Here is a 22,886-nt window from a genome sequence, read left to right as displayed (position 1 = left end):
ACTGCATTTTTGTGTGCAAAGTCTCTTCTTTGCAGTTCTCCGGTGTTGTCTGCTCCTGACCTGGCTCGTCCGTTCAAGCTTGAAGTAGACGCCAGCGCGACCGGAGTTGGAGCTGTCCTGCTTCAGAATGGTGCTGATGGCATCTCCCATCCAGTATCGTATTTCTCAGCTAAATTTAATCGTCACCAGTTGAATTATTCAACTATCGAAAAAGAGACTCTAGCTATGTTGCTTGCTTTGCAGCACTTCGATGTGTATGTGGGATACAGCTCTACTCCCGTCATCCTCTACACGGACCATAATCCGTTGGTTTTTTTAAATAAAATGTACAATCATAACCAACGTTTGATGCGCTGGGCGCTTATAGCTCAATGTTATAATCTTGAGATCCACCACAAGAAAGGAACGGACAACGTCGTCGCAGATGCCCTTTCTCGGGGCTAGGTAAATGTATTTACTTTATGTGTGTTCTGTCATATTTTTGTTGTTGTGATGTTCTTGTTTGCTTTTACTGTTCGTTTCGTCCAGAACCTGTCTAAGAAGACTGGTTCTTTCTTTAAGTGGGGGAGTGTTACGGTTCGTGTCTCGTGTTTCCCTCTACTTACGATGACGTCATGACTCTGTGTCTCTTTTGAGTGTCTGAGATTACTGATGGGTCTGCACCTGTGTATCATTATGCACCTGCGCCTCGTTGGAGTCGTTGCTGATCCACTATAAGACGGCCGCTGACGCGGAGTATGGCAGGAGAGAGGAGAACCAGCAAACAAGCATTTCTTTCTTGTTTCATTTCTTTTATTTACTTTATTTGGTTGATCGTCTTGTTAATGTTTGTTGCCTTCATATTGTTTGAAGTTTATTAGTTATATTTATTTGTGATACGTGTTTCTTGAGTTTTTTGCGTGTTTGTAAGAAATAAATGTCAATGCAGCGCACTTGAGTTTCACGTGTCCTCCTTTATGTTGTGAAACACTTACGTAGCCAGCTTTTTTTCAAAAGGGTTCGTAACAGTGTGTGTGTGTGTGTGTGTGTGTGTGTATTCTGGTTCTGTTGTGGATCCGCGTTCAGTGCCGCCGCTGACGTAAGACGCTGCTGACGTGTGTCTGGTGTGTGTGTGTGTGTGTGTGTGTGTGTGTTCCGGTTCTGTTGTGGATCCGCGTTCAGTGCCGCTGCTGACGTGTGTCTGGTGTGTGTGTGTGTGTGTGTGTGTGTGTGTTCCGGTTCTGTTGTGGATCCGCGTTCAGTGCCGCTGCTGACGTAAGACGCTGCTGACGTGTGTCTGGTGTGTGTGTGTTCCGGTTCTGTTGTGGATCCGCGTTCAGTGCCGCCGCTGACGTAAGACGCTGCTGACGTGTGTGTGTGTGTATTCTGGTTCTGTTGTGGATCCGTGTTCAGTGCCGCTGCTGACGTAAGACGCTGCTGACGTGTGTCTGGTGTGTGTGTGTGTGTATTCGGGTTCAAATAAATATGGCTGGGCAAAAAATTGCAAGTCTTCCTCTGTGTGGAAATCCTTAGACATGTTTGCAAAGATTGTTTTGTTTCCAGCGTGCGTCTCCCTCAGACTGTAAACGAAGCTCGGGCGCACCACACACACACACACACACACACACACACACACACACACACACACACACACACACACCAGACACACGTCAGCAGCGTCGGCACTGAACGCGGATCCACAACAGAACCGAAAGACAATACAATGCTGAATAAAGTCGTAGTTTTTGTTATTTTTGGACCAAAATGTATTTTTGATGCTTCAACACACTCTAACTAACCCACTGATGTCACATGGACTACTTTGATGATGTCTTTATTTCCTTTCTGGACAAGGACAGTATACCGTACACACATTTACAATGGAGGGACAGAAAGCTCTCGGACTAAATCTAAAATATCTTAAACTGTGTCCCGAAGATGAACGGAGGTCTGACGGGCTTGGGACATGAGGGCGAGTCATTAATGACATCATTTTCATTTTTGGGTGAACTAACCCTTTAATGACACTTCTGTAAAGACGCACTTTAATACAGTTCAAACACTGATGGCCGGTTTCAGGCATAAGTCTAGTCACAGACTAAAATGCATGTTTGAGCTGTTTTAACTGAAAGAAAGTATCCCTTAAAGCTCATCTTTGATCACCAAAATGACATATTTAAACGGTTTTCCTTCATGTCTTAAAATATCTTGAATGCAACTCAACACCCTTGCCTCATTTAGTGCGGTTTATGAATATGCAAATGAGCCCCGCCTCCACTCACTCACAGCAGCTCAGAGATCCACTGGTTGACCATAACACGTTGATCCAATTAGCTACAAGTGTCACAACACAGAAGGTGTTATAATAAAAAAACGTGTTTATTTAGCGGAGTGGTGTGGAACAGCGGGAACCAGACGATGGTGAGAGGATGGGGACTAGTTGACTGATGATGGAAACTCAGCTGGTGAAGACTGAAGTGGATTCTCTGTGCCGGTGACGAGTGAACACGAAGACAGGAGATCTGGATCAGGATGACGGATGGAAGATGGACAGAAGACTGGAAGCTTGAGAGACGAATCTCAGATGAGTAGACGGGTAAGGAGTCTGACTAACTGTGACGGGACCAGACAGTGGATGGTGAACTGTGAATATGTAGGCCGTGTTGATGAGGCAGTGCAGGTGTAGCGAGTCATAATCTGGTGATTGTGAACGAGTGGGCGGGTCCTGGTGATTAGGTGATGATTGGGGCTGACTCTGTGACAGTACCCCCTCCTCCACGGCCGGCTCCTGACGGCTGACTGACTCTGTGATAACAAGGTCGTTTGTGACGTCAGAAACACCAGCGATTTCAAACTGTGTTTTTGAGACTGTCTTTGGTTCACTGCAGTTTTAAGTAGAAAATACTCAGCAATGGTGTTTGTTATGAAGCATGTTAAAAATAACACATAGACATAAACAACATTAAAAGCTAGATTTTCACCACAGGGGGACTTTTCTCTATAGGGGGCCATTTTCTCTTCTTTTCTCCAAGCTTTTCAATGCTGAAACGAGAACTCATTCTCAACTTTATTAATCAGTGAGATCTTTAGATCCCGCCACTACAGCTCACAAAAAATGAAACCATAAATATATGCTTATAAAACAGTTCAATATTTACTTCAAAATATTTTTTACAGAGTAAGACTTGAAAAAAAGGTGACAAACAAAAAAAATAAATATAGGAAATGGACAGTAAGGCCAACATCGGAACTCCACATACTGAACTGTATAAACATTTTGTAACATTTTATTTTTTTTACTTAAATAATCTGACATACACTTTCCTTAAACTTATACCATTTTTGTCGTTCATTATCATGTTTTTGTCCTTACCTGCTGACAACTCACATACGTTCTGTTCTTTTGAATTACATGTAGTATTATGTACAACACAAACAATATCATTACAAATGGACAGTTCTAGATGAATTCTACATTGTCAATATTCTAAACGGAAAAGACGACGACGTCATTCTGAGTCAATTCTGAAATTTACCTTCACAATCAGTTTTGATTTTAATAAATCCGAGTTAAGTAGAACATGCCATTTTCATCAGAATACTTTGTATATTATAATATCTAACATAAACAGGAATAATTTACGAAGTCACTTCGCAGTAATATTGGACAGAAGTGATGTTGTATATGGTGAGCTGTTAGCAGATAAGCTTCATAAAACTAGACTGTCCTTCTATTCTAAAAGCCGAGGCTGACTTCCATTGTCCTCTTAATCGAAAAAGCAAAAGAACTACACAATTTCAATTTAAACAAATTATAAAATACAACTATAAGTTAAATAAAAACATCACAAAGGCTTGATCCGGACATGATGCTCCTCTGCACACGCTGACTCATTTGGCACAAATTTCGCCATAGTATTTCTCAGGATCTGGCATACAGCAAGACATTCAGATTTACATGTTTGCGTTGGCTGTCCCAAAAGCAGGACCTATTAAAAAAAAGCCCGTCACAGAATGACAAATACATTAAAATATAATAAATGCACACAGTAAGCCCTTCTGGAACAGAAACACACAACAGACATGAGACTCTAGGAGGGGATGAACTGATGCTCGAGTGCTTACAGGTCGAATTCATGGTGGAAATATAACTATAACTAACAATGGTAAAATACACACCCAGCTGCCATTCTAACACAGTTCTTACATCATAATAGCAGGTGAAATACATTAACTGTTACAGAAACAGTTCATTCAGAAATGTCAGTTCATGTTTGCTCACCCTCATGCCTGGTAGGATTATTTTTAAGTGTCCTAAAATGCACAGCTATTTCCATGCAACGAGAGATTCCATTCCACTTTACAAAACTTCAAAAATGTGGGTCTGTTGCTTATGGAAGCTTGTTTTCTTTTCAAGTCGGTCATGTTTGACATACGTAGACGTATTGGGATCACCCAGGGAGCCTATCATCTTCGAGTGTTAACAGACCGAGCCAATGTACATTGGCGTACGAGATTTGCATTTCGCGCTCCACCCCTCAGCGCGAGTATAAATAGGAAGCGAATTCAAGCACCATTTGTCTCTGAAGAGTGTTCAAAGTAGGGCTGCACGATTCATCGATTATAAAAACGCAAAGGCTGCGATAATTTTTTGATGCGCAGCTTGTCAGTGACGTACGGCTCTGTTATCAGTAGTATATGCGGGTCCATCTGAAAGCACTGCGAGTTTGAGTCGCTTATAACGTGAATTTGAAAAAGCAACACAAGGCAAACATCTTTCCAAACATGAGAAGCATTTATGAACCTCTTGTCCAACAAAAGACAACATTTAGAAAAAATCAATCAAAGCTTTTTGATCTTCTGTTTATTCAGCTCCAGCAATAGTATGATGCCCAAAGGGATTTCCTGGAATGATGTGTGTTGTCTACATCTGCGGCGGGGCATATGTGGTATGTGTGTGAGACGCCCTCTGGTGTTCACATGGAGCAGCATTTACTACTGAACTCAGAGCCGTACTTCCCTGACAAGCTGCACATACATTTTTTTTTTTTTTTTTTTACGCAGTCTTTGCGTCGCGTGTGGTTTTATTTCGATAAATCGTGCAGCCCTAGTTGAAACAGAATTCAAGTGTGTGTCGACTGTTCTTCGGGAAGAAGCCTCTCCTCCAGTTTCGGTGTGACAGCGAGAGAACAGCGGTGGTCGCGAGCTACTTACAGATCTCAACTGCTGTTTTCACAGCATTGTGTTGGTTGGTAAGTGGGCGCCTTCAGCGAGGTTACTGTTTTTCTAAACAGTGAGTGAGTGCTTTACTGAGCACCATCCCCTGGCAGTGTTGCCGTGGCCATTTCCCCTGTGTGTTTCGGCACTGAGAGAGCTAATTCCTGAAAGAGCAAACACGGGGGTGACTGCATCTTTTTCAAGATGTCATATCACCAGTGTTTCTGGATGCAGTCGTTCCCTGGCACAGGCTGACGGTCATGAACACTGCATCATGTGTCTGGGCATTCATTGCGGGAACATGACCACCTCTGTGCTATGGTCGAGAGAGACTACTACACCTCAAACGAGGTGGAGTCCCCTTACCTATGCCTCGATCTAGTGCCCTATTGGCCAACCCCAAAAGAGGGCAAGTTCGACGACTAGCCAGGGTGATCTGAGGATCACAGTGAGGGCTTCCCTGCCCGGTACCCAATCCCTGTGGGTCCCTCACTCCTCTCAAACACAGCAAGCCGTGGAGCTTCCGGTGAATCGTGCTGGCTCCTCTCATGACCAGCCAGTCGTTTCATTCGGGCTGCCCCTGCTGACCAGATGTCTATCGCAGCATCGGAGGGTGAGCTTGAGTCTGGAGATGAAGACTCAGCTGCGCTGTCTCCTTCTGGGAGAGTTGTGTAGCCCGAGCCGGATCCAGAATTGATGGCTATGCTTTCCCAGGCAGCCGAGAGAGTTGGGCTCGAGTGGAACCCTCCACCGTGTCCCGAACCCTCAAGGCTGGATAATATGTATCTCGGGGCGGGCCATGCTGGTCCTGAGCGTGCAGCCCCAGTGCCTTTCTTTCCAGAAGTGCATGAGTAGGTTACCAGGACAGCTTTTTCTGCCCAAAACAGATCTCCCCCTCACTACTCTTGACAGTAGTTCGGCCCAAGGGCACGTGGATAATCCTCCGGTTGAGTGGTCAGTCGCGATGCAAATGTATCCAGCGACTGCTAACTCCTGGAAGGGTGATCCGCGTCTCCCATCATATGCCTGTAAGTTCACGTCCGCTCTCACGGGCAAGGCTTATAGAGCCTGTGGACAGGCTGCCTCCTCCCTGCATGCCATGGTGTAGCTACAGGTCCATCAGGCCAAAGCACTCATGGACATGCACGAGTGTAGCCCTGACCGAGAGCTCACGGAGGAACTCCGTACAGCAACTGACTTTCGCCCTCCGAGCAACGAAGGTTGCCGCATGTTCAGTCGGTCGGGTCCAGGGTCCAGGAACACCATCTCTGGCTGAACCAGACTCTGGCTCCTCTGCAGCAGCTTCAGCACTGGCTTCACGACCGAGTGTGACAATCACCCCGGCCTGCCACCAAACCCTCAGCCCGTGGTCAGACCCTTCATTTCTACGAGCTTGAGTAGCCCTAGACCAAGTGTCCAGGCATGCTGTGGTCACCATGCAGTGTTGCACAACTATTTACACAAATATATCTTTCTTAGTACGAGCTATGAAGGACTCTTGTGAAGGAAAGAAACTGTGTTGTGATCAAAATAGTGCGTGCGGGAGCAAAACAGTTTTGTATAAATCATATATATAAGGATAAAATAAAAATATGTATTATATTATAAATATTAAACTGCGCATGTGCTTTCTCTCTCATATGCTTTTTGGCCCACTGGATAGTGGATGCCATCGTCTTGGCGTACCAATCCCAAGATGCACCGTTCCCCCTCAGGTTGCGAGCCCACTCCACCCGGAGTGTCGCTTCTTCTTGGGCGCTGGCACACGGCGCCTCGCTGACAGATATCTGTAGAGCTGCGGGCTGGGCGACACCAAACACTTTCGCTAGGTTTTATAGCCTTCGTGTCGAGCTGGTATCCTCCAGTGTGCTTGCTTCCCATAGCCAGTAAACACCCTAGGTCCCGCTCAAAGAGTCGGCTTGCTGCACCATTGCCCTCCTATGGACCGGATACATGGGACATTTCTGCTCCGGGTGAGTTCCCCGTTAGCCAAACCCTGTCGAGTTCCCCCACACCCCTCAGCAGGCCTAACACTCGTATGCATTGGTGGAACCTGTGCTAGGGTGGGTCCCACATGTTGTGATCCCTACGATGATCCCATATGTGTATTCTTCCACGGTACGGCTTCCTGCGGTGAGCCCGTGTCTTTCCCTTGGTAGAGCCCGGGAAACAAATGGTGCTTGCATTCGCTTCCTATTTATACTCGTGCGAGATGCAAATCTCACATTCCAATGTGCATTGTCTCGTTCTGTTAACGCTCGAAGATGATAGGCTCCCTGGCGTGATCCCAGTACGTCGGTACGTCTATGGACGTCTCCGTTCTGCCACGGAATAAAAAATAAAAGAATACAAAAAAAATAATAATAATTGTAACTTTATATCTCACAAGTCTGACTTCATAAATCCAATATATTCTTCCAATTGGGAGTTAGAATTGTTATAATTATAATAAGTTATCCAATTCACAATTGCTAGAAAAGTCGGAATTGCGAGTTTGTTTCTCATATTTCGGAGAAAAAAGTAATTGTGAGATATACAGTTGCGGTTGCGAGAAAAGTCCAAATTGAATGGAAGCTTGTTTCCGTCACAGAATACAAAATAAAAAAGGTAATTGCGCTTTTTATCTCACAATTCTAACTTTTTTCTCATAGCTGCGTGATATTAAGTCGCAATTGTGTTATAAAGTCAGAATTGCATGATATAAAGTCGAAATTGCGTGTTATAAAGTAATAATTGCGAGATGTAAACTCGTAATTGTAAGATAAAAAGTCGCAATTATCTTTTAAAATGTTTTACTCTGTGGCGGAAACAAGCTTCTATAAAATTGAGAGAAAAAAAGTAATAATTGCAAGATAAAATGTCGCAATTACCTTTTTTATTTCTGTATTCTGTGGTGGAAACAAGCTTCCATAGTTTCTCACACATGACCTAGGATTACTTTGGAGTAAAAGTATGAACTATTTTTGAATTTATGTTTTTTTTCTTTTTAAGCTCGACTGACATCAGAGCTACAGTATATGACGACTCTTTAAAAAAAAACAATCTTTGTGTTCCATGGAGAAAAAAAAGATGAGGGTGAAGAAATAATGACAGCAGTGATGAAGGTTCTCTTTAAATCCTAGGAGTTTCCAATTCACTGTGATGCTCAAAACAAGTGATTTCAATCCCAGAACACATTTAGGCAAAGCATTACAGTGGGAGATCTGGTTTATGAGGCTAATAAATACTTCATATAATGTCATGCAATGCCAGTGGATAAGGCCAAACGTTTGTAAAGTTTACAGAGGGAGGCGTCTTGCACTCTGAGTCGAACGGACTTGCATGAACCTGAGAAAATGAAACAACTGCTAGTATTGTGAAGCATTCATCACCTCTGCTGACACAGTTTAATCTACTTTTATCGGCCCTGGACGCCTTTTCAGTCACACAGACAGAGCCATAATCACACACGGGTAGAAATTACAGGTTGTCTGTACTTATAACACTACAAATGTTCTCTGTGACACAATATATGATGTCGATAATATGCTCGCCAGCATGCAGTATGTATATCTTTGCTCGAGTAAATCCTAGATCGGGTACGGTACAGGCATCTGTTCAACATCGCTCTCCGACACGACTGCACAAACACCGGCGTTCTCAGGGACTGATGAGTGCTGGATCAGATCTGGCCATATTTCACCCCAAAATCACATCTGACATGTTTCAAGGAGAATTACATTCACTGTAAATGTACTGCATAATGATTCGGTAACACTTTACAATACGGCTCATTAGTTAACATTAGTTAACTACCTTAGTTAACACGAACTAAGAATTAACAATACCTCTAAAGCATTTATTAATCTTAGTTAATATTAATTTCAACATTTACTTATACATTATTAAAATCAAAGGTTGTATTAGTTAACATTAGTCAATGCACTGTGAACTAACATGAACAAACAATGAACAGTTGTATTTGTATTAACTAACATTAACAAAGATTAACTAATACAGTTACAAATGTATTGCTCATTGTTAGTTCATGTTGCTTAATACACTAACTAATGTTAACTAATGAATCTTATTGTAAAGTGTTACCAATGTTAGATGATAGCATGTATGCATAAACACTTCACCAAAGTAATGAGAATCGATGATGAAAACAACACAAAAAATAAAATAAGGCGAAATATCTTTAATATTCTTTCTTTGGATTTTAGAGTAAAATATGGCCCAGGTATTGCGTGTCAGCTCACAGAACGTTGCATGCTGGGTATGTGGAGAATATCAGCTGATCTCGCATGAGCCAGTGAACTTCTCCTCACTCCATAATACTGTAGTTAGAGATGTTTAGCCAGTCGGAGCAGCAGACGTCCTCATGCTACTCGGAAACACAAGGTCCGAATCTCCAGAATGGAATTTCACGGATGATTTCAATCGCATCCTAAATGATGGCTTTTCTCGCAACTACAAATTTATATCTCGCAATTATTACTTTTTTCTTAGAAATGTGAGATAAAACCTTGCAAATTGTGATTTATAAAGTCCGAATTGTGAGATATAAAATTTGCAATTCTGACTTTTCTCGCAATTGGGAGTTAAAATTGTTCTAATTAGAATAAGTTATACAATTCACAATTGCGAGGAATGTCAGAATTGCGAATTTGATTCTCATATTTCGGAGAAAAAAGTAACAATTGCGAGATATAAATTTGCGGTTGCGAGAAAAGTCAGAATTGTATGGAAGCCTGTTTCCGCCACAGGATAAAAAAGGTAACTGCGACTTTTTATCTCACAATTCTGACTTTTTTTTCACAATTACGTGATATATATCACGCAATTGTGACTTTGTATTTGCAATTCTGACTTTATATCACACAATTGTGAGAAAAAAAGTCAGAATTGTGACTTTATATCACGCAAATCTGACTTCATATCTCGCTTCACTCTTCGCTCCATAATACTGTAGTTACAGATGTTTAGCCAGTCGGAGCAGCAGACGTCCTCATGCTACTCGGAAACACAAGGTCCAAATCCTCCAGAATGGATTTTCACACATCCATGGCTGATTTTGAATCGACTCCTCGGGGACAGATGAAGCTCGGGTCAGACGAAGCCCGGGTCAGACGAAGAGCTGAATGCGCTCGCGGATGGTCTGCCGGCAGATGGGGCAGGTCTTGAGCGCGGCGCTGCAGTCGATGCAGGAGGCGTGCCCGCACTGGAACACCAGCTTGATGTGGTTGTCGATGCAGATGGGGCAGGTGATGCGCTCCTCCATCTGCCGGTACCGAGACTGGAGCTGCTCCAGCAGGTTGTGTTGCTCTGAGTTCTCCGAGCTCGGGCTGCACTCCACCTCCGTCTGGTCTGAGAGAGGGAAGAGGGAAGAGCAGGAGTTAGTCAGGAAAGGGATAAAACACCTGGTTCCTTGCAGGACGTAAAAGCGAATGAGAACATATTCTAGAGTCTTAAATACTGCTACTGTAAAGCTATTTCCTTAAAGCCCCCCTGTGGGGAGAATCCAGCTTTTAATGTTGTTTATGGGTACATTTACATGGCAACGATACGCTTAAAATGAAAAAGTTCCCTTTAGAGGGAACTCGCACTGCGTCGTAACGACGTCTGAATCAAACTAATCCAACCGTGATTGGTGCTGCGTCATGACATAACGTGTGACGGCATTCACGAACGCTACATAGGGACGCCGGCACACAACAGAGTTAGCTTTTTGCTCTTCAGCAAGCGCTCTGTATACAACTGTCTGTCCTATTTGGTGTTGTTTGTCCTGTAGGAACTTGAATTGTTACCATAAGCACAGCTGAAAACATGTCTTCCTGCCCACGTTAAACTTCGGGAGGTGACACACGCGATGGGTGTGTGATACTGTTTGGATGCGAGGCATGCACAGTCGGCTCTTGAGGCTTGAGGCCCTATTGACTTTCTTCTCGAGGGAAGAAAGGCGACAAGTATTATGAACGGCTCGTATCTCGCGGTACAGAGGCAACGTGTAGATTATGAGATCGGTTAAATAAATTAATAATATTATCTGGCTTGAGAAGTTAGACATTTTAATTCAGCCTATCATTAGGCGCGTTTCCATTACAGATTTGCGCAAAACTTTAGAAACTTAACTTGTCGACAAAAAACGATTGCGAAATGACGGCGTTTCCATTAACTGATGTTATGCAACTAAAACGCAATTTTTTTCCTCTCGCGATAAGTCATTCCAAAAGTCATGGCGACAGATGTTGGTAGGTTTATGTATATCCCAGCCACTGCACTGGCCATTACTATTAATCGAAGGAGACGTGTGTGTGTTATCCAAGCATTAATGGTAAGGAAAGACCCTTATACTGTGAGCGGCTGGTGTTTCTCCCTCATTTCTGCTTTCAGGTCTTGATTGTGGCATTTCTTTGAAGTTTAGCATCCAGTATTCCTGTAATTCTTTTGTGTTTTATGAGTTTAATAAAAGAACTCTGTCTTGTCTTCTGTCCAAACATACCGCTCCATCTACGTCAGGTGAGTGTAAATGAGCAAAAACTGTTTCCATTGCAGTTTTGCTAAATATTTCTTTTTCGAATTGCCTGAAAAACCCCTCATGCAAGCAGAAAAACTTTTTTGCGATAAATGGAAGTTTTTGCAAAATTGATGTGTTTCCATTGGGCGTATTTTCTATTCGCAATTTCAATTTGCGCAATTTCAATTTGAAGGGTAATGGAAACGCGGCTATTCAGTTTATGGCTGGATTTAGTTCTGAGGAATTAAAAAGGTGAAATAATCATCTGACTCTTCTGGGAGCGGAGCATGGGCAGTTCTCGAGGGGGCTGCCTGCACACATTATGAGCCGAGCTCCTGGTTTGCAGCGAATGAGTGGTTGCAGCGCTCGCTTTCACACATCGAGAATCGTTTTCGACTAAACCCTGCCGTAGAGCCGCTTCAGGGGATCGAGAACGAATCTTGAATAATACCCGAAATCAGCCTTGAGAGGCTGGTTCCCTTGGTAGAATATTTCAAAGCATGGCAAAACCTGCCGAATATTTCTCCTTGGGTCATGCGTACCATTCAGAAGGGGTACAGACTCGACTTCGATTTCCGCCCACCGAATTTCAACAGGAGGGTTTGGACTGCAGTCGACCCAGAGCAGGGTCGGGTATTAAAACAGAAAGTAAACTCCCTGCTTATAAAGGAGGCCATAGAGCGTGTTCCTCCGCCGGATAGGGAGTCCGGGTTCTACAGCCGCTGCTTCATAGTTCCCAAGAGGGATGGAACCCCCCATCCCTCCCTCATGAGAATAGTGAGCATCTTGAAACTGAACCTCCTCAGAGACCGGTTCAAGTGCCTTAGATCTAGAATGGGACGCAACCCCGCGTCCCATTCTAGATCTAAGGCACTTGAACCGGTCTCTGAGGAGGTTCAGTTTCAAGATGCTCACTATTCTCATCATAGTGAGTCAAATCTAATCCGAGGATTAGTTTCTCACGATAGATCTGAAGGACGCATACTTCCACATATCCATCCTTCCATCTCAGAGAAAGTTCCTGATGTTCGCTTTCGGGGGTGAAGCGTTCCAATATCGGGTTCTTCCGTTTCGGCCTATCTCTCTCCCCTCGCACATTTACCAAATGCATGGATGCAGCTCTAGCTCCCCTGAGGAGTTTCCGGCCAGACCTCAAGGGTCACCACGTCCTTGTGAGATCAGACAATATGTCAGTGGTGTATATTACAAATCATCAGGGGGGTCTGAGATCTCGCCCTCTATCCAGACTGGCGCATCAGATCCTCCTGTGGTCCCACTCCTCTGGGTGATGGGCCTCTAGGAAGAGATCAGCTGGTCGTACAATTCCTCCATGGGGCTCGGATGATGAGACCTGCGACTCGGACCAGAGTTCCCACATGGGACCTGGCGGTGGTTCTTGCAGGGCTGGTCGAGGCCCCCTTCAAACCTTTAGAGTCGGCTGAGGCCAAGCACTTTTCTATTAGCCATCACTTCTCTAAAAAGAGTAGGAGATCTTCAGGCCCTCTCTATATCTCCTGAGTGCCTGGAGTTTGCTCCAGAATTAAGGCTATCTTGCATCCCTGGCTATGTGCCTAAGGTGCCTTCTAACACGGCACATCCAACGGTTCTGCAGGCTTTTCATCCTCAACCTCACATGATGGCGGGAGATGAGAGACTCCATCTGCTCTGCCTTGTCAGAGCTCTCAAGATTTATATTCAGAGATCCTCTCATTGGCGAAAGTCAGACCAGTTGCTGGTGTGTTTCGGGTCTCCCAAGAAGGGGCTCTACGCTTCTAAACAGACCATCAGCAACTGGATAGCTCAGGCTATTTCCCTGGCCTATCGGCTACACAGTTTGCCTTCACCTTTGGCGGTGAGTGCTCACTCAACCAGAGGCATGGCATCCTCTAGAGCCCTCCTTTCAGGGGCTCCGATCCAGGAGGTGTGTGATGCGGCTGGCTGGACCACTTCACACACATTCGCAAAGTTTTATAGTCTGGACATCCCTTCTACGTCAGGCACACTAGTGCTCTCATCCCAAGTGTGCCTATGACAGCTTCACACAGGCAGGGTTCGTTGTGGCATAGTGAGTATTCGTTCCCCAAATTGTTGTTCCGACGCAGTGCGAGTTCCCTCGAAAGGGAAAGTCTCGGATTACGACTGTAACCCTTGTTCCCTTCGCCACGCCTTCCCCTGCCTGGGAGCGACTTGCTTCATCACTGAAAGCGAATTCTGTTGAGTGCAGGCGTCCCTTTGTAGCTTCCGGATTTGCCGTCACACGTTACGTCATGACGCAGCACTAATCAGGATTGGATTAGTTTCATTCCTACTTTAGATGCGCTACGCTAAGAGCGCTCACTTCTCAGGGAACAGGGGTTACAGTCGTAAACTGAGACGTTTTCCGTGTACAGGCGACATCATTGTCAAAAAGATCCCCATTCACACGGATCCGCGAAAACAGCAAAAAACGTCTCAGGTTACGTATGTAACCCTGGTTCCCTGAGAGGGGACGAGACGCTGCGTTTGAGATGCAGTGGGAACGCTCTGCGTGATTATGTCGTGAAGCACATGTAAAATCAGTCCAATGGAAGCCCGAAAACGTTATAGGCGGGTGACGTCATAGACCAGGAAACTATAAAGCACCCCTGAATTCAGACCGCGCCAGCTTCTGAAAAAACCTGAAGCAAGTCGATCAGGGCATGCAGGAAGTATGGCAGGTAAACGCAGCGTCTCGTTCCCTCTCAGGGAACCAGGGTTACATACGCAACCTGAGACGTTCCCTTTCAAGGGAACTTCGAGCTGCGTTTGAGACGCGGTGGGAACCCCACACCCACTACGCCATAGTGACAAATGCCCGTTCTGTGTGAAGTCCTTGCGCACACTAAGAAGCAAGCAACCTCACCCCTGGAGTGGAGAGGTCAAGGTCATAAAACCTGACAAATGTATGTGGAGAGGACCAACCTGCCGCATTACAGATATCAAGAAGGGAAACACCCGAAATTAAGGCCGTAGAGGCCGCCATACTCCTTGTAGAATGGGCCCGTACAGCCATAGGTGAAGGCTGACTGGCCGCTTCATAAGCCAATGATATAGCCTCAACTATCCATTTGCTCATTACCTGTTTAGATGCAGGGCACCTTCTCTTGAGTGACCCAAAGCAGACAAACAATTGTTCAGACTTACGCCACAGGGCAGCTCTGTGAACGTAAGCATCTAATGCCCGAACTGGACATAACAGGTTCAGTTGTTCCTGATCTGGGGTATTAAAAGGTGAAGGATAAAAGGCCTGCAGCACTATTGGGCCCCCAACATTAACTGGGACCTTAGGAATATAACCCGGTCTAGGGTAGAGAAATGCTTTCACCATACCAGTTGCAAATTCCAGAAATGAGGGAGCAACCGACAGGGCATGCAGATCTCCAAATCCCTTGATAGACGAAATAGCAAGGAGAAATAAAGTTTTTAGAGTGAGGAATTTCTCTGAAACCTCTTCAATGGGCTCGAAAGGAGCCAAAGCCAGACCCTCAAGTACAATGGCCAAATCCCAAGCCGGTGCTCTAGAGTGCAGTGCAGGTCTCAACCTCAGTGTACCACGGAGAAAATGAGTAATAAGAGGATCTCTCCCGATAGAAGTACCCCCCCGAGGGGTGTGGTAGGCAGATATAGCCGCCACGTAAACCTCTAGGGTAGAAGGAGATGACCTAGCAGAGAAACGGTCTTGCAAGAAATCAAGAACTGAACCAACAGGGCAGTTAACAGGATCTAAATGACGTTCACCACACCAGGTGGAGAATAATTTCCATTTCAATGCATATAGTTTTCTCGTGGAAGGAGCTCTGGATTGGAGAATGGCCTCAATGACCTGAGTCGAGAGACCGGATTCTATGAGCCGGGCCCCCTCAGAGGCCGAGCCCACAGTATCCAAAACTCCAAATGAGGGTGAACTCCCAGGAGCAAAGATATCGGGAAATGCGTACCGGTGTAGCGTCAACCACACCTAATACATCACATCCAGTCCAAGCGGAGCTGGATGTGTGAGGGAGAACCAAATAGAGCAAAGCGTTGTACAAACGATGTGAAAGGTCGACTTGACTTTAGTTGACCAAAGTTCTCCCTAAGAAGCTCCACCACCTAAGGGTGAAGTCTCCAATCCCTGGGCCTCAGCCCCTGCCTCAACAGGATATCTGCTCTGATATACGAGACCATCAGTGTGTTGTCCGCAATTCGCCGAGCAACCACTCATGATCGCCCCCACTTGTGAGGGAAGCATCCGTCGATAGCAATATGCGTCGACAAGAAGCCCCCAACACTGGGCCTGGGCGAGGAACCAAGGTTCTTCCACATGACCGAGGCACGAAGGCATAGCCGCGTGACCTTGATCATGCGAAAACATATTTCCCCTTGGAGAAAACCCCTTGGTCCCGAGCCACCACTGCAGGGGTCTCATGTGCAGAAGGCCAAAAGTAATTACGTTGGACGCAGCTGCCATGAGACCCACCAGTCTGAAACTGTTTCACAGTGAGTGACTGGCCTAGATATACCCCAATACGGCTGTGAGAATCGCTACACCTAGAAAAGTGGTCCTCAGAGCACACTCTTCTTGGTGTTGAGAGGCAACCCCAACATCCTTAATGAGACAGAACGACATCTCGATGCCGAACTGCCATAAACTCAGATTGAGCTAGGATCAACCAATATTTGATGTAGTATAATACGCGAATGCCCTGGAGTCTCAGAAGAGCCAGAGCTGCATCCGCGCATACTGTAAAGTTGTGGGGTAATAAACCTAGGCCGAATTGAAGAACCCGATAATGGTATGCTTCGCCCCCGAAAGCAAACCTCGGGAACCTCCCTCATCCTCTTTCGGAAACAATGAAGTAATGGCTGTCTGCTGGGAGGAGGAACCCCTTCTACAGCTCCTTTTGCAGAAGTGACAGTACTTCCTGCTCCATAACCAAAGCCTGCTCGGGGTCCACCAATGAGAGGAGGACCCCTAGAAATCTGGGCGAACGAGAACCGAACTGAATTCTGAAACCCTTTTCTATAGTGTGCAGGACCCACTGAGAAATATGTGGCAGTAGTTTCCACGCTGCCAGAAATTCTGCTAGGGGAACCAGTCTCTCAAGACTGGCCTCTGGATTTGTTTGAACAGTCACTACGGGGCCCTGAAGCGGCGAACCGGCAGGGAACAACCAAACTGACCATTCTACGACCCTCCTCGGAGGATCGCATGGGGACGCTGACACCTCGGTGCCCTGAACGGCGAACCGGCAGGGAACAACCGAACTGGCAGCGCTGCGACCCTCCTCAGAGAGTTGCACCCCAGAGGGCGCAGAGGAAAAACGATTTCTCAAAACCGTCCCTTGGTTGAACAGTCACTACGGTGCCCTGAAGCGGCGAACCGGCAGGGAACAACCGAACTGGCAGCGCTGCGACCCTCCTCGGAGGATCGTATGGGAACGCTGACACCTCGGTGCCCTGAACGGCGAACCGGCAGGGAACAACCGAACTGGCAGCGCTGCCCCAGAGGTCGCCGAGGAGAAACGATTTCTCAAAACCGTCCCTGCCCCGGAGGAGCCCTCAGAAGCCTGATAGCCTCGTTTTCTTGCGACAGGACTTCTTGTCTAAGCTTTATTAGAGATGATGACAGTCCTCAGATCTTGCCTACCTCTAACTAGCTTAGTTCCTACGACCCCCCTCGGAGGATCGTTGGAAAAAGCAGGCACTTCGGCGCCCTGAAACGGCGAACCGGCAGGGGAACCGAACTGACTGCTCTTCTTTTTTCTTATTTGAAGGCTCGTTTGGGGACACTGACACCTTGGTGCCCTGAAACGGCGAACCGGCAGGGAAACCGAACTGGCAGTGCTGCGACCCTCCTCAGAGAGTCGCACCCCAAAGGGCGCTGAGAGGAAACGATTTCTCAAAACCGTCCCTACCCCAGAGGGGACCACCCTTAGAAGCCTGATCGCCTCGGCGTCAGGGCTTCTTCTTTGTCCAAGCTATTTTAGAGATAAAACAGTCCTCAGATCTTGCATTTCTCTAACTGGCTAGACTGCGACCGCCACCCAGGTACCCCTCAATTGCGGAGGAGCCCGAATGGCGACGCTCTGTTTTGCACTTTGTGCTGAGAGGAGCTTAATAGGCCGAGACTGCTCCCGCCCAGCAGTCTCAGGAACATTAGATTGGTGAGGAAGAAACCTCTGGTTTATTTCTTAGTTTTCTTGAAAGCAGAGCGTCCAGAAGAACAGACATATTTATATCTTTATTTTCCTTTATCTTTATATCAGAAAAACTTGTGTATATATATATATATATATATATACATATATATCACTCTGTGGCCACCAGCAGGAAACAACCGAACTGGCAGCGCTGCGACCCTCCTCAGAGAGTCGCCCCTCACATTCATCCATGTCCTTATATACTTTACCCACCAGCGCTGCCTAATAAAAATTTATTCATTATTTAAGATGGCTGGTGGGTATCGTCGGGGTTAATAACGATGACGCCGACTCGGGAGAGAGAAAGCTCGCAAGCGTCTCTTTAACCCGAGGCACTGTCATACTATGATACTTAACCCTCTGGGGTCTGAGGTGTTTTCGGGGTCCTTGAGATGTTTTGGCATGCTCTGACATTTGTGCTTTTTTCAGTTGCTTATAAACATATTAATGGCACAGGTGAAATTACACTCTATATAGCACACACAGGGCTACCATAATATGTGAGCAACATGTATGTACATGTTTGTATTTTTGAGAGAATATTGTTTATGCGTGGTTATTGAAAAAAATAAAAAATAAAGTTTCTAATATAAGGCCACAAATAACATACTAAATATCTGTCCACAAGACTTTTGACTAGTGGATGTTGTCGCCTAGAGTATTTGCTTCAAATTGATCTGAAAATCATTCTGCCTAATCATTCACATAAAACAATAGATTGTTTTAAATTGTGAAAAATATTTTTTTGTTTGCAAAGGCAATATGCGGATGGGCGGATCGGCCCAACCCCCTTATGAATAATTAGGCAGTTCTCACCTGAGCAGACTGCATACTAATGAGCCTTTCATTCAGGGGTGTCACACAAGAAAGAATGCAAGGACAATATATATATAAATAAATAAATATTTATATACACACACACACACACACACACACACACACATATATATATATATATATATATGTGTGTGTGTATATAAATATTTATTTATTTATATATATATTGTCCTTGCATTCTTTCTTGTGTGACACCCCTGAATGAAAGGCTCATTAGTATATATATACAGTGGGGGAAATAAGTATTTGACCCCTTGCTGATTTTGCAGGGTTGCCCACTTACAAAGAATGCAACGATCTATAATTTTAATCATATGTACATTCTAACAGTGAAAGACAGAATCCCAAAGAAAATTCCAGAAAATCACATCATATGAATTTATAAAAATTGATAACCATCTGATGAGGAAAAACAAGTATATGACCCCCTACCAAACAGCAAGTATTCTGGCTCCTACAAGCCAGTTAGTCTTTCTTTAAGACACAGCCCCAATCCCAACCAATTATATACATCAAATACACCTGCCTCACCTCGTTACCTGTATAAAAGACACCTGTCAACACCCAAACAACCAGCATCCAACATCACCACCATGGGCAAGACCAAAGAGCTTTCTACGGACATCAGGGACAAGATTGTTGATCTGCATAAGGCTGGGATGGGCTACAAGAGAATCGCAAAGCAACTTGGAGAGAAAAGATCAATTGTCGGTGCAGTTATCAGGAAATGGAAGAAGCACCACACCACCGCCAACCTCCCGCGGTCTGGGCCTCCACACAAGATCTCGCCTCGTGGGGTGTCCCTGATCATGCGAACGGTGAGGAATCATCCCAAAACCACAAGGGGGGAACTGATGAATCAACTGAAGGCAGCTGGGACCACAGTTACAAAAGAAACGGTTGGTAACACTACGCCGTCATGGATTGAAATCCTGCAGCGCACGCAAGGTCCCCCTGCTCAAGAAGAAACATGTACAGGCCCGCATGAAGTTCGCCATTCACCACCTGGACGACTCAGAAGAGGCCTGGAAGAAGGTGATGTGGTCAGATGAGACCAAAATAGAACTTTTTGGCCTCAACTCAACTCGTCGTGTTTGGAGGGCAAAGAACACCGAGTACAACCCAAAGAACACCATCCCCACCGTCAAGCATGGTGGTGGCAACATCATGCTTTGGGGGTGCTTTTCAGCCAAGGGGACGGGACAACTCCATCGTATTGAGGGGAGGATGGACGGGGCCATGTATCGTGGAATTCTGGACCAACATCTCCTTCCCTCAGTGAGAGAGCTGAAGATGGGTCGAGGATGGGTGTTTCAGCACGACCATGACCCTAAGCACACCACCAAAGCAACAAAAGAGTGGCTGAAGAAGAAGCACATCAAGGTTCTGGAGTGGCCTAGCCAGTCTCCAGACCTGAATCCAATTGAAAATCTTTGGAGGGAGCTTAAAATTCGAGTTGCCAGGCGACAACCTCGGAACCTGAAAGATTTGGAGGCTGTCTGCAGGGAGGAGTGGGCCAACATCCCTGGCGAAATGTGCACAAACCTTGTCACCAACTATAAAAAGCGTTTGACATCTGTGCTGGCCAATAAGGGCTTTTCTACAAAATATTAACATGCTGTTTGTCCAGGGGGTCAAATACTTGTTTTTCCTCATCAGATGGTTATCAATTTAAATAAATTCATATGATGTGATTTTCTGGAATTTTCTTTGGGATTCTGTCTTTCACTGTTAGAATGTACATATGATTAAAATTATAGATCGTTGCATTCTTTGTAAGTGGGCAAACCTGCAAAATCAGCAAGGGGTCAAATACTTACTTCTCCCACTGTATATATATATATATACAAACAATCAAAATATAAATGAAAGCCAAAAGCACATTTTTAGTCACACCTTTTAGCCATCCACATACCATTTTTAGCCATCCACCGCGGTAAAAATAAACCAGTCTCATTTCAAAGTCGTACGCGAAATGACCGCCAGGTGGCGCAAAGGGACATTTAGCAAAACGTAAGTGGGGCTAATGTCTATTAACAGTAGCCTAAGGATGAAATACTACAAGTTATGGTAATTTCCAAATAAGCCTATACAAATTGTTGGTCATACAGATAAGATATAATCTTTTAAAACTGTAAAAGGCTAAAGTAGGCCTACACTCACAGGCTTAAGACAAAACGTTTATTCGCTCATGTGAGAATCAAACGTTTGGATATTTCTCAGTAACAAAATTCATAGCCGAGCGGTAGAACTTACGGTTCATCATCAAGATGACACAGGTTCAAATCCCGCACATACATGGTCTGCTGTAAATTTTATATTTATTATTGCAGAGAGATTTGTCTAGCTCTAAAACTCTGTTACACCATACAGTTTTTTTTTATATAGGCTATATATATATATTTTTTTTTTATTCCAGGCTCTCACGCCACACCCCCGATTTCTCACGCTGAAGTGTCAACCCGGTCGGTCAAATTCCTGAAAGATATAGTTTATCTATAGATCTACCTGTTGAGCCACTCGTGATCGACTAGTTATACCGCGAATTAGTTAAAATATCCCGTAATCTATCTAGAGCGAGCGTGCATGCAAGACAGATATTGTGCTCCAAACCGTGCGCGCGCATGGCAGAGAGGTCTGTTCCCTACAACCTAGAGTTTTTAAAAACATGGTTTTAAGTAAAGTGTGATTTGCCAGGGGGGACTGGGATTTCCTTCTGGTCTAAACATCCCTACTTCTGCTGAATTATTTTAATCCCCACACCCCTCCCTCCACAGCTAATCAATGCTATAGGCTACTTCACCAATATCAAATATATAAAATAGAGATATGCAACAGGCACGTTTAAACGACAAACAATAAAATCAAAGCCAGCGTTTCAGTTGTTCATTAGTTCCAGTGGCCTGAATGCATGCACGGCTTTTCAAAATTTCACAAAGCGTGTTGAGATTATTTTGAATGAAATATTGAAGTTTATAATTAAGTGTTTTGGCACACCACGCCGAGTGGCCCTATGCATTTTTCTAAAGTCGGGTTTTATTCTGGCATCGTGAGTTAGTGTTCGACAAACGCGGCGGCGCGTTCATTTAGATTAATTTATTTATCTCATTATTACAGCTAAAATAACTTAATAGGCGACTCCGTAATTTTTTGGTCATACAGATAAGAGTAGAGTAGCTTACATCGTTCAAAACTGTAAACTTGTATTCATATTAGGCTAACGACAAAAACAGTATATCTGTCCTCTCTGTCTCCGGGAACTGCGCGTCACAAAAATGAACCGAAAGCCACTTCAGCTCAGTCACGATAAGAAATCGGCTATGTCTAAAGAATTTAAATGTCTAAATATTTAGGCTAATAAATGTTATCTGATTATGTAGGCTAATCCATATGAAAACGAGAGGTACAGAGGATCTACTCAAACATTCGCTTCCCAATGAGAACATGACAAGGGTGAAAATCTCGCTCTAATTAAATGTAGGCTAAATCGCCCTGAATTAAAATGTAAAAACATAATAATGTATTTGTCGAAATGTTGCGATATTGTTTCATTTAAGTTCATATTTATTCTATAAATGTTATTTAATTTAGCAGCATTACCACGAAGCACCGTTTTTCGATATTTATTTGAATACAAAATAAAATAAAAACTTAATTCACAAATTGCATGCCTGGTTGTAAGGATCCAAAGATCCCTGTAGACTTTAATATTAAGTTGAACATTTTACATTTACATTTACATTTAGTCATTTAGCAGACGCTTTTATCCAAAGCGACTTACAACTGAGGACTACACCAAGCGAGTCATCGTGAAGAGGCAAAAGCAACGCAAGAAGTGCTCAAAATACAAAGTTCAGACATAGCTCAGAGTAGCATAAGCCAGGCAAGCGAGGATTTAGAGGAAAGGATTTTTTTTTTTTTTTTTTTTTTTTTTTTTTTTATGTTAAGTGCTCCCGGAAGAGATGAGTTTTCAGTTGTCTTTTGAATGTTGTCAGGGATTCTGCATTCCGGATGAGGGTGGGGAGATCATTCCACCAGCATGGAACCATGAATGAGAATGTTCTGGAGAGTGATTTTGTGCCCCGCTGTGATGGTACCACGAGCCGTCGCTCATTGACCGATCGTAGGCTTCTGGTAGGGATGTAGACTTGTAG

The 22,886-nt window shown here is 44.6% G+C and overlaps 1 protein-coding gene across 6 annotated transcripts in view; it reads right to left on the bottom strand.

The window, feature by feature from the left end:
* Nucleotides 1-9,817: 9,817 nt before the first annotated feature.
* The window catches only part of mib2 (MIB E3 ubiquitin protein ligase 2), a 97,303-nt gene continuing 84,234 nt past the window's right edge, over nt 9,818-22,886 (bottom strand). For 5 of the 6 annotated variants that reach the window (XM_056240438.1, XM_056240441.1, XM_056240436.1 and 2 more), the window contains one exon: nt 9,818-10,545. In XM_056240438.1, the coding sequence (XP_056096413.1) occupies nt 10,304-10,545 (242 nt within the window). In that variant the 3' untranslated portion in view covers nt 9,818-10,303. The remainder of the gene's footprint in view (nt 10,546-22,886) is intronic. The other variant, XM_056240437.1, reaches the window with a different exon arrangement.

The sequence above is a fragment of the Rhinichthys klamathensis genome, unplaced genomic scaffold (genome assembly GCF_029890125.1).
Source record: "Rhinichthys klamathensis goyatoka isolate OS25496 unplaced genomic scaffold, OSU_Roscu_1.1 h1tg000599l_1, whole genome shotgun sequence".
NCBI lineage: Eukaryota > Metazoa > Chordata > Actinopteri > Cypriniformes > Leuciscidae > Rhinichthys > Rhinichthys klamathensis.
Note: the sequence above shows the minus strand (reverse complement) of the source record. Positions and strands in the feature narration are given on the sequence as shown.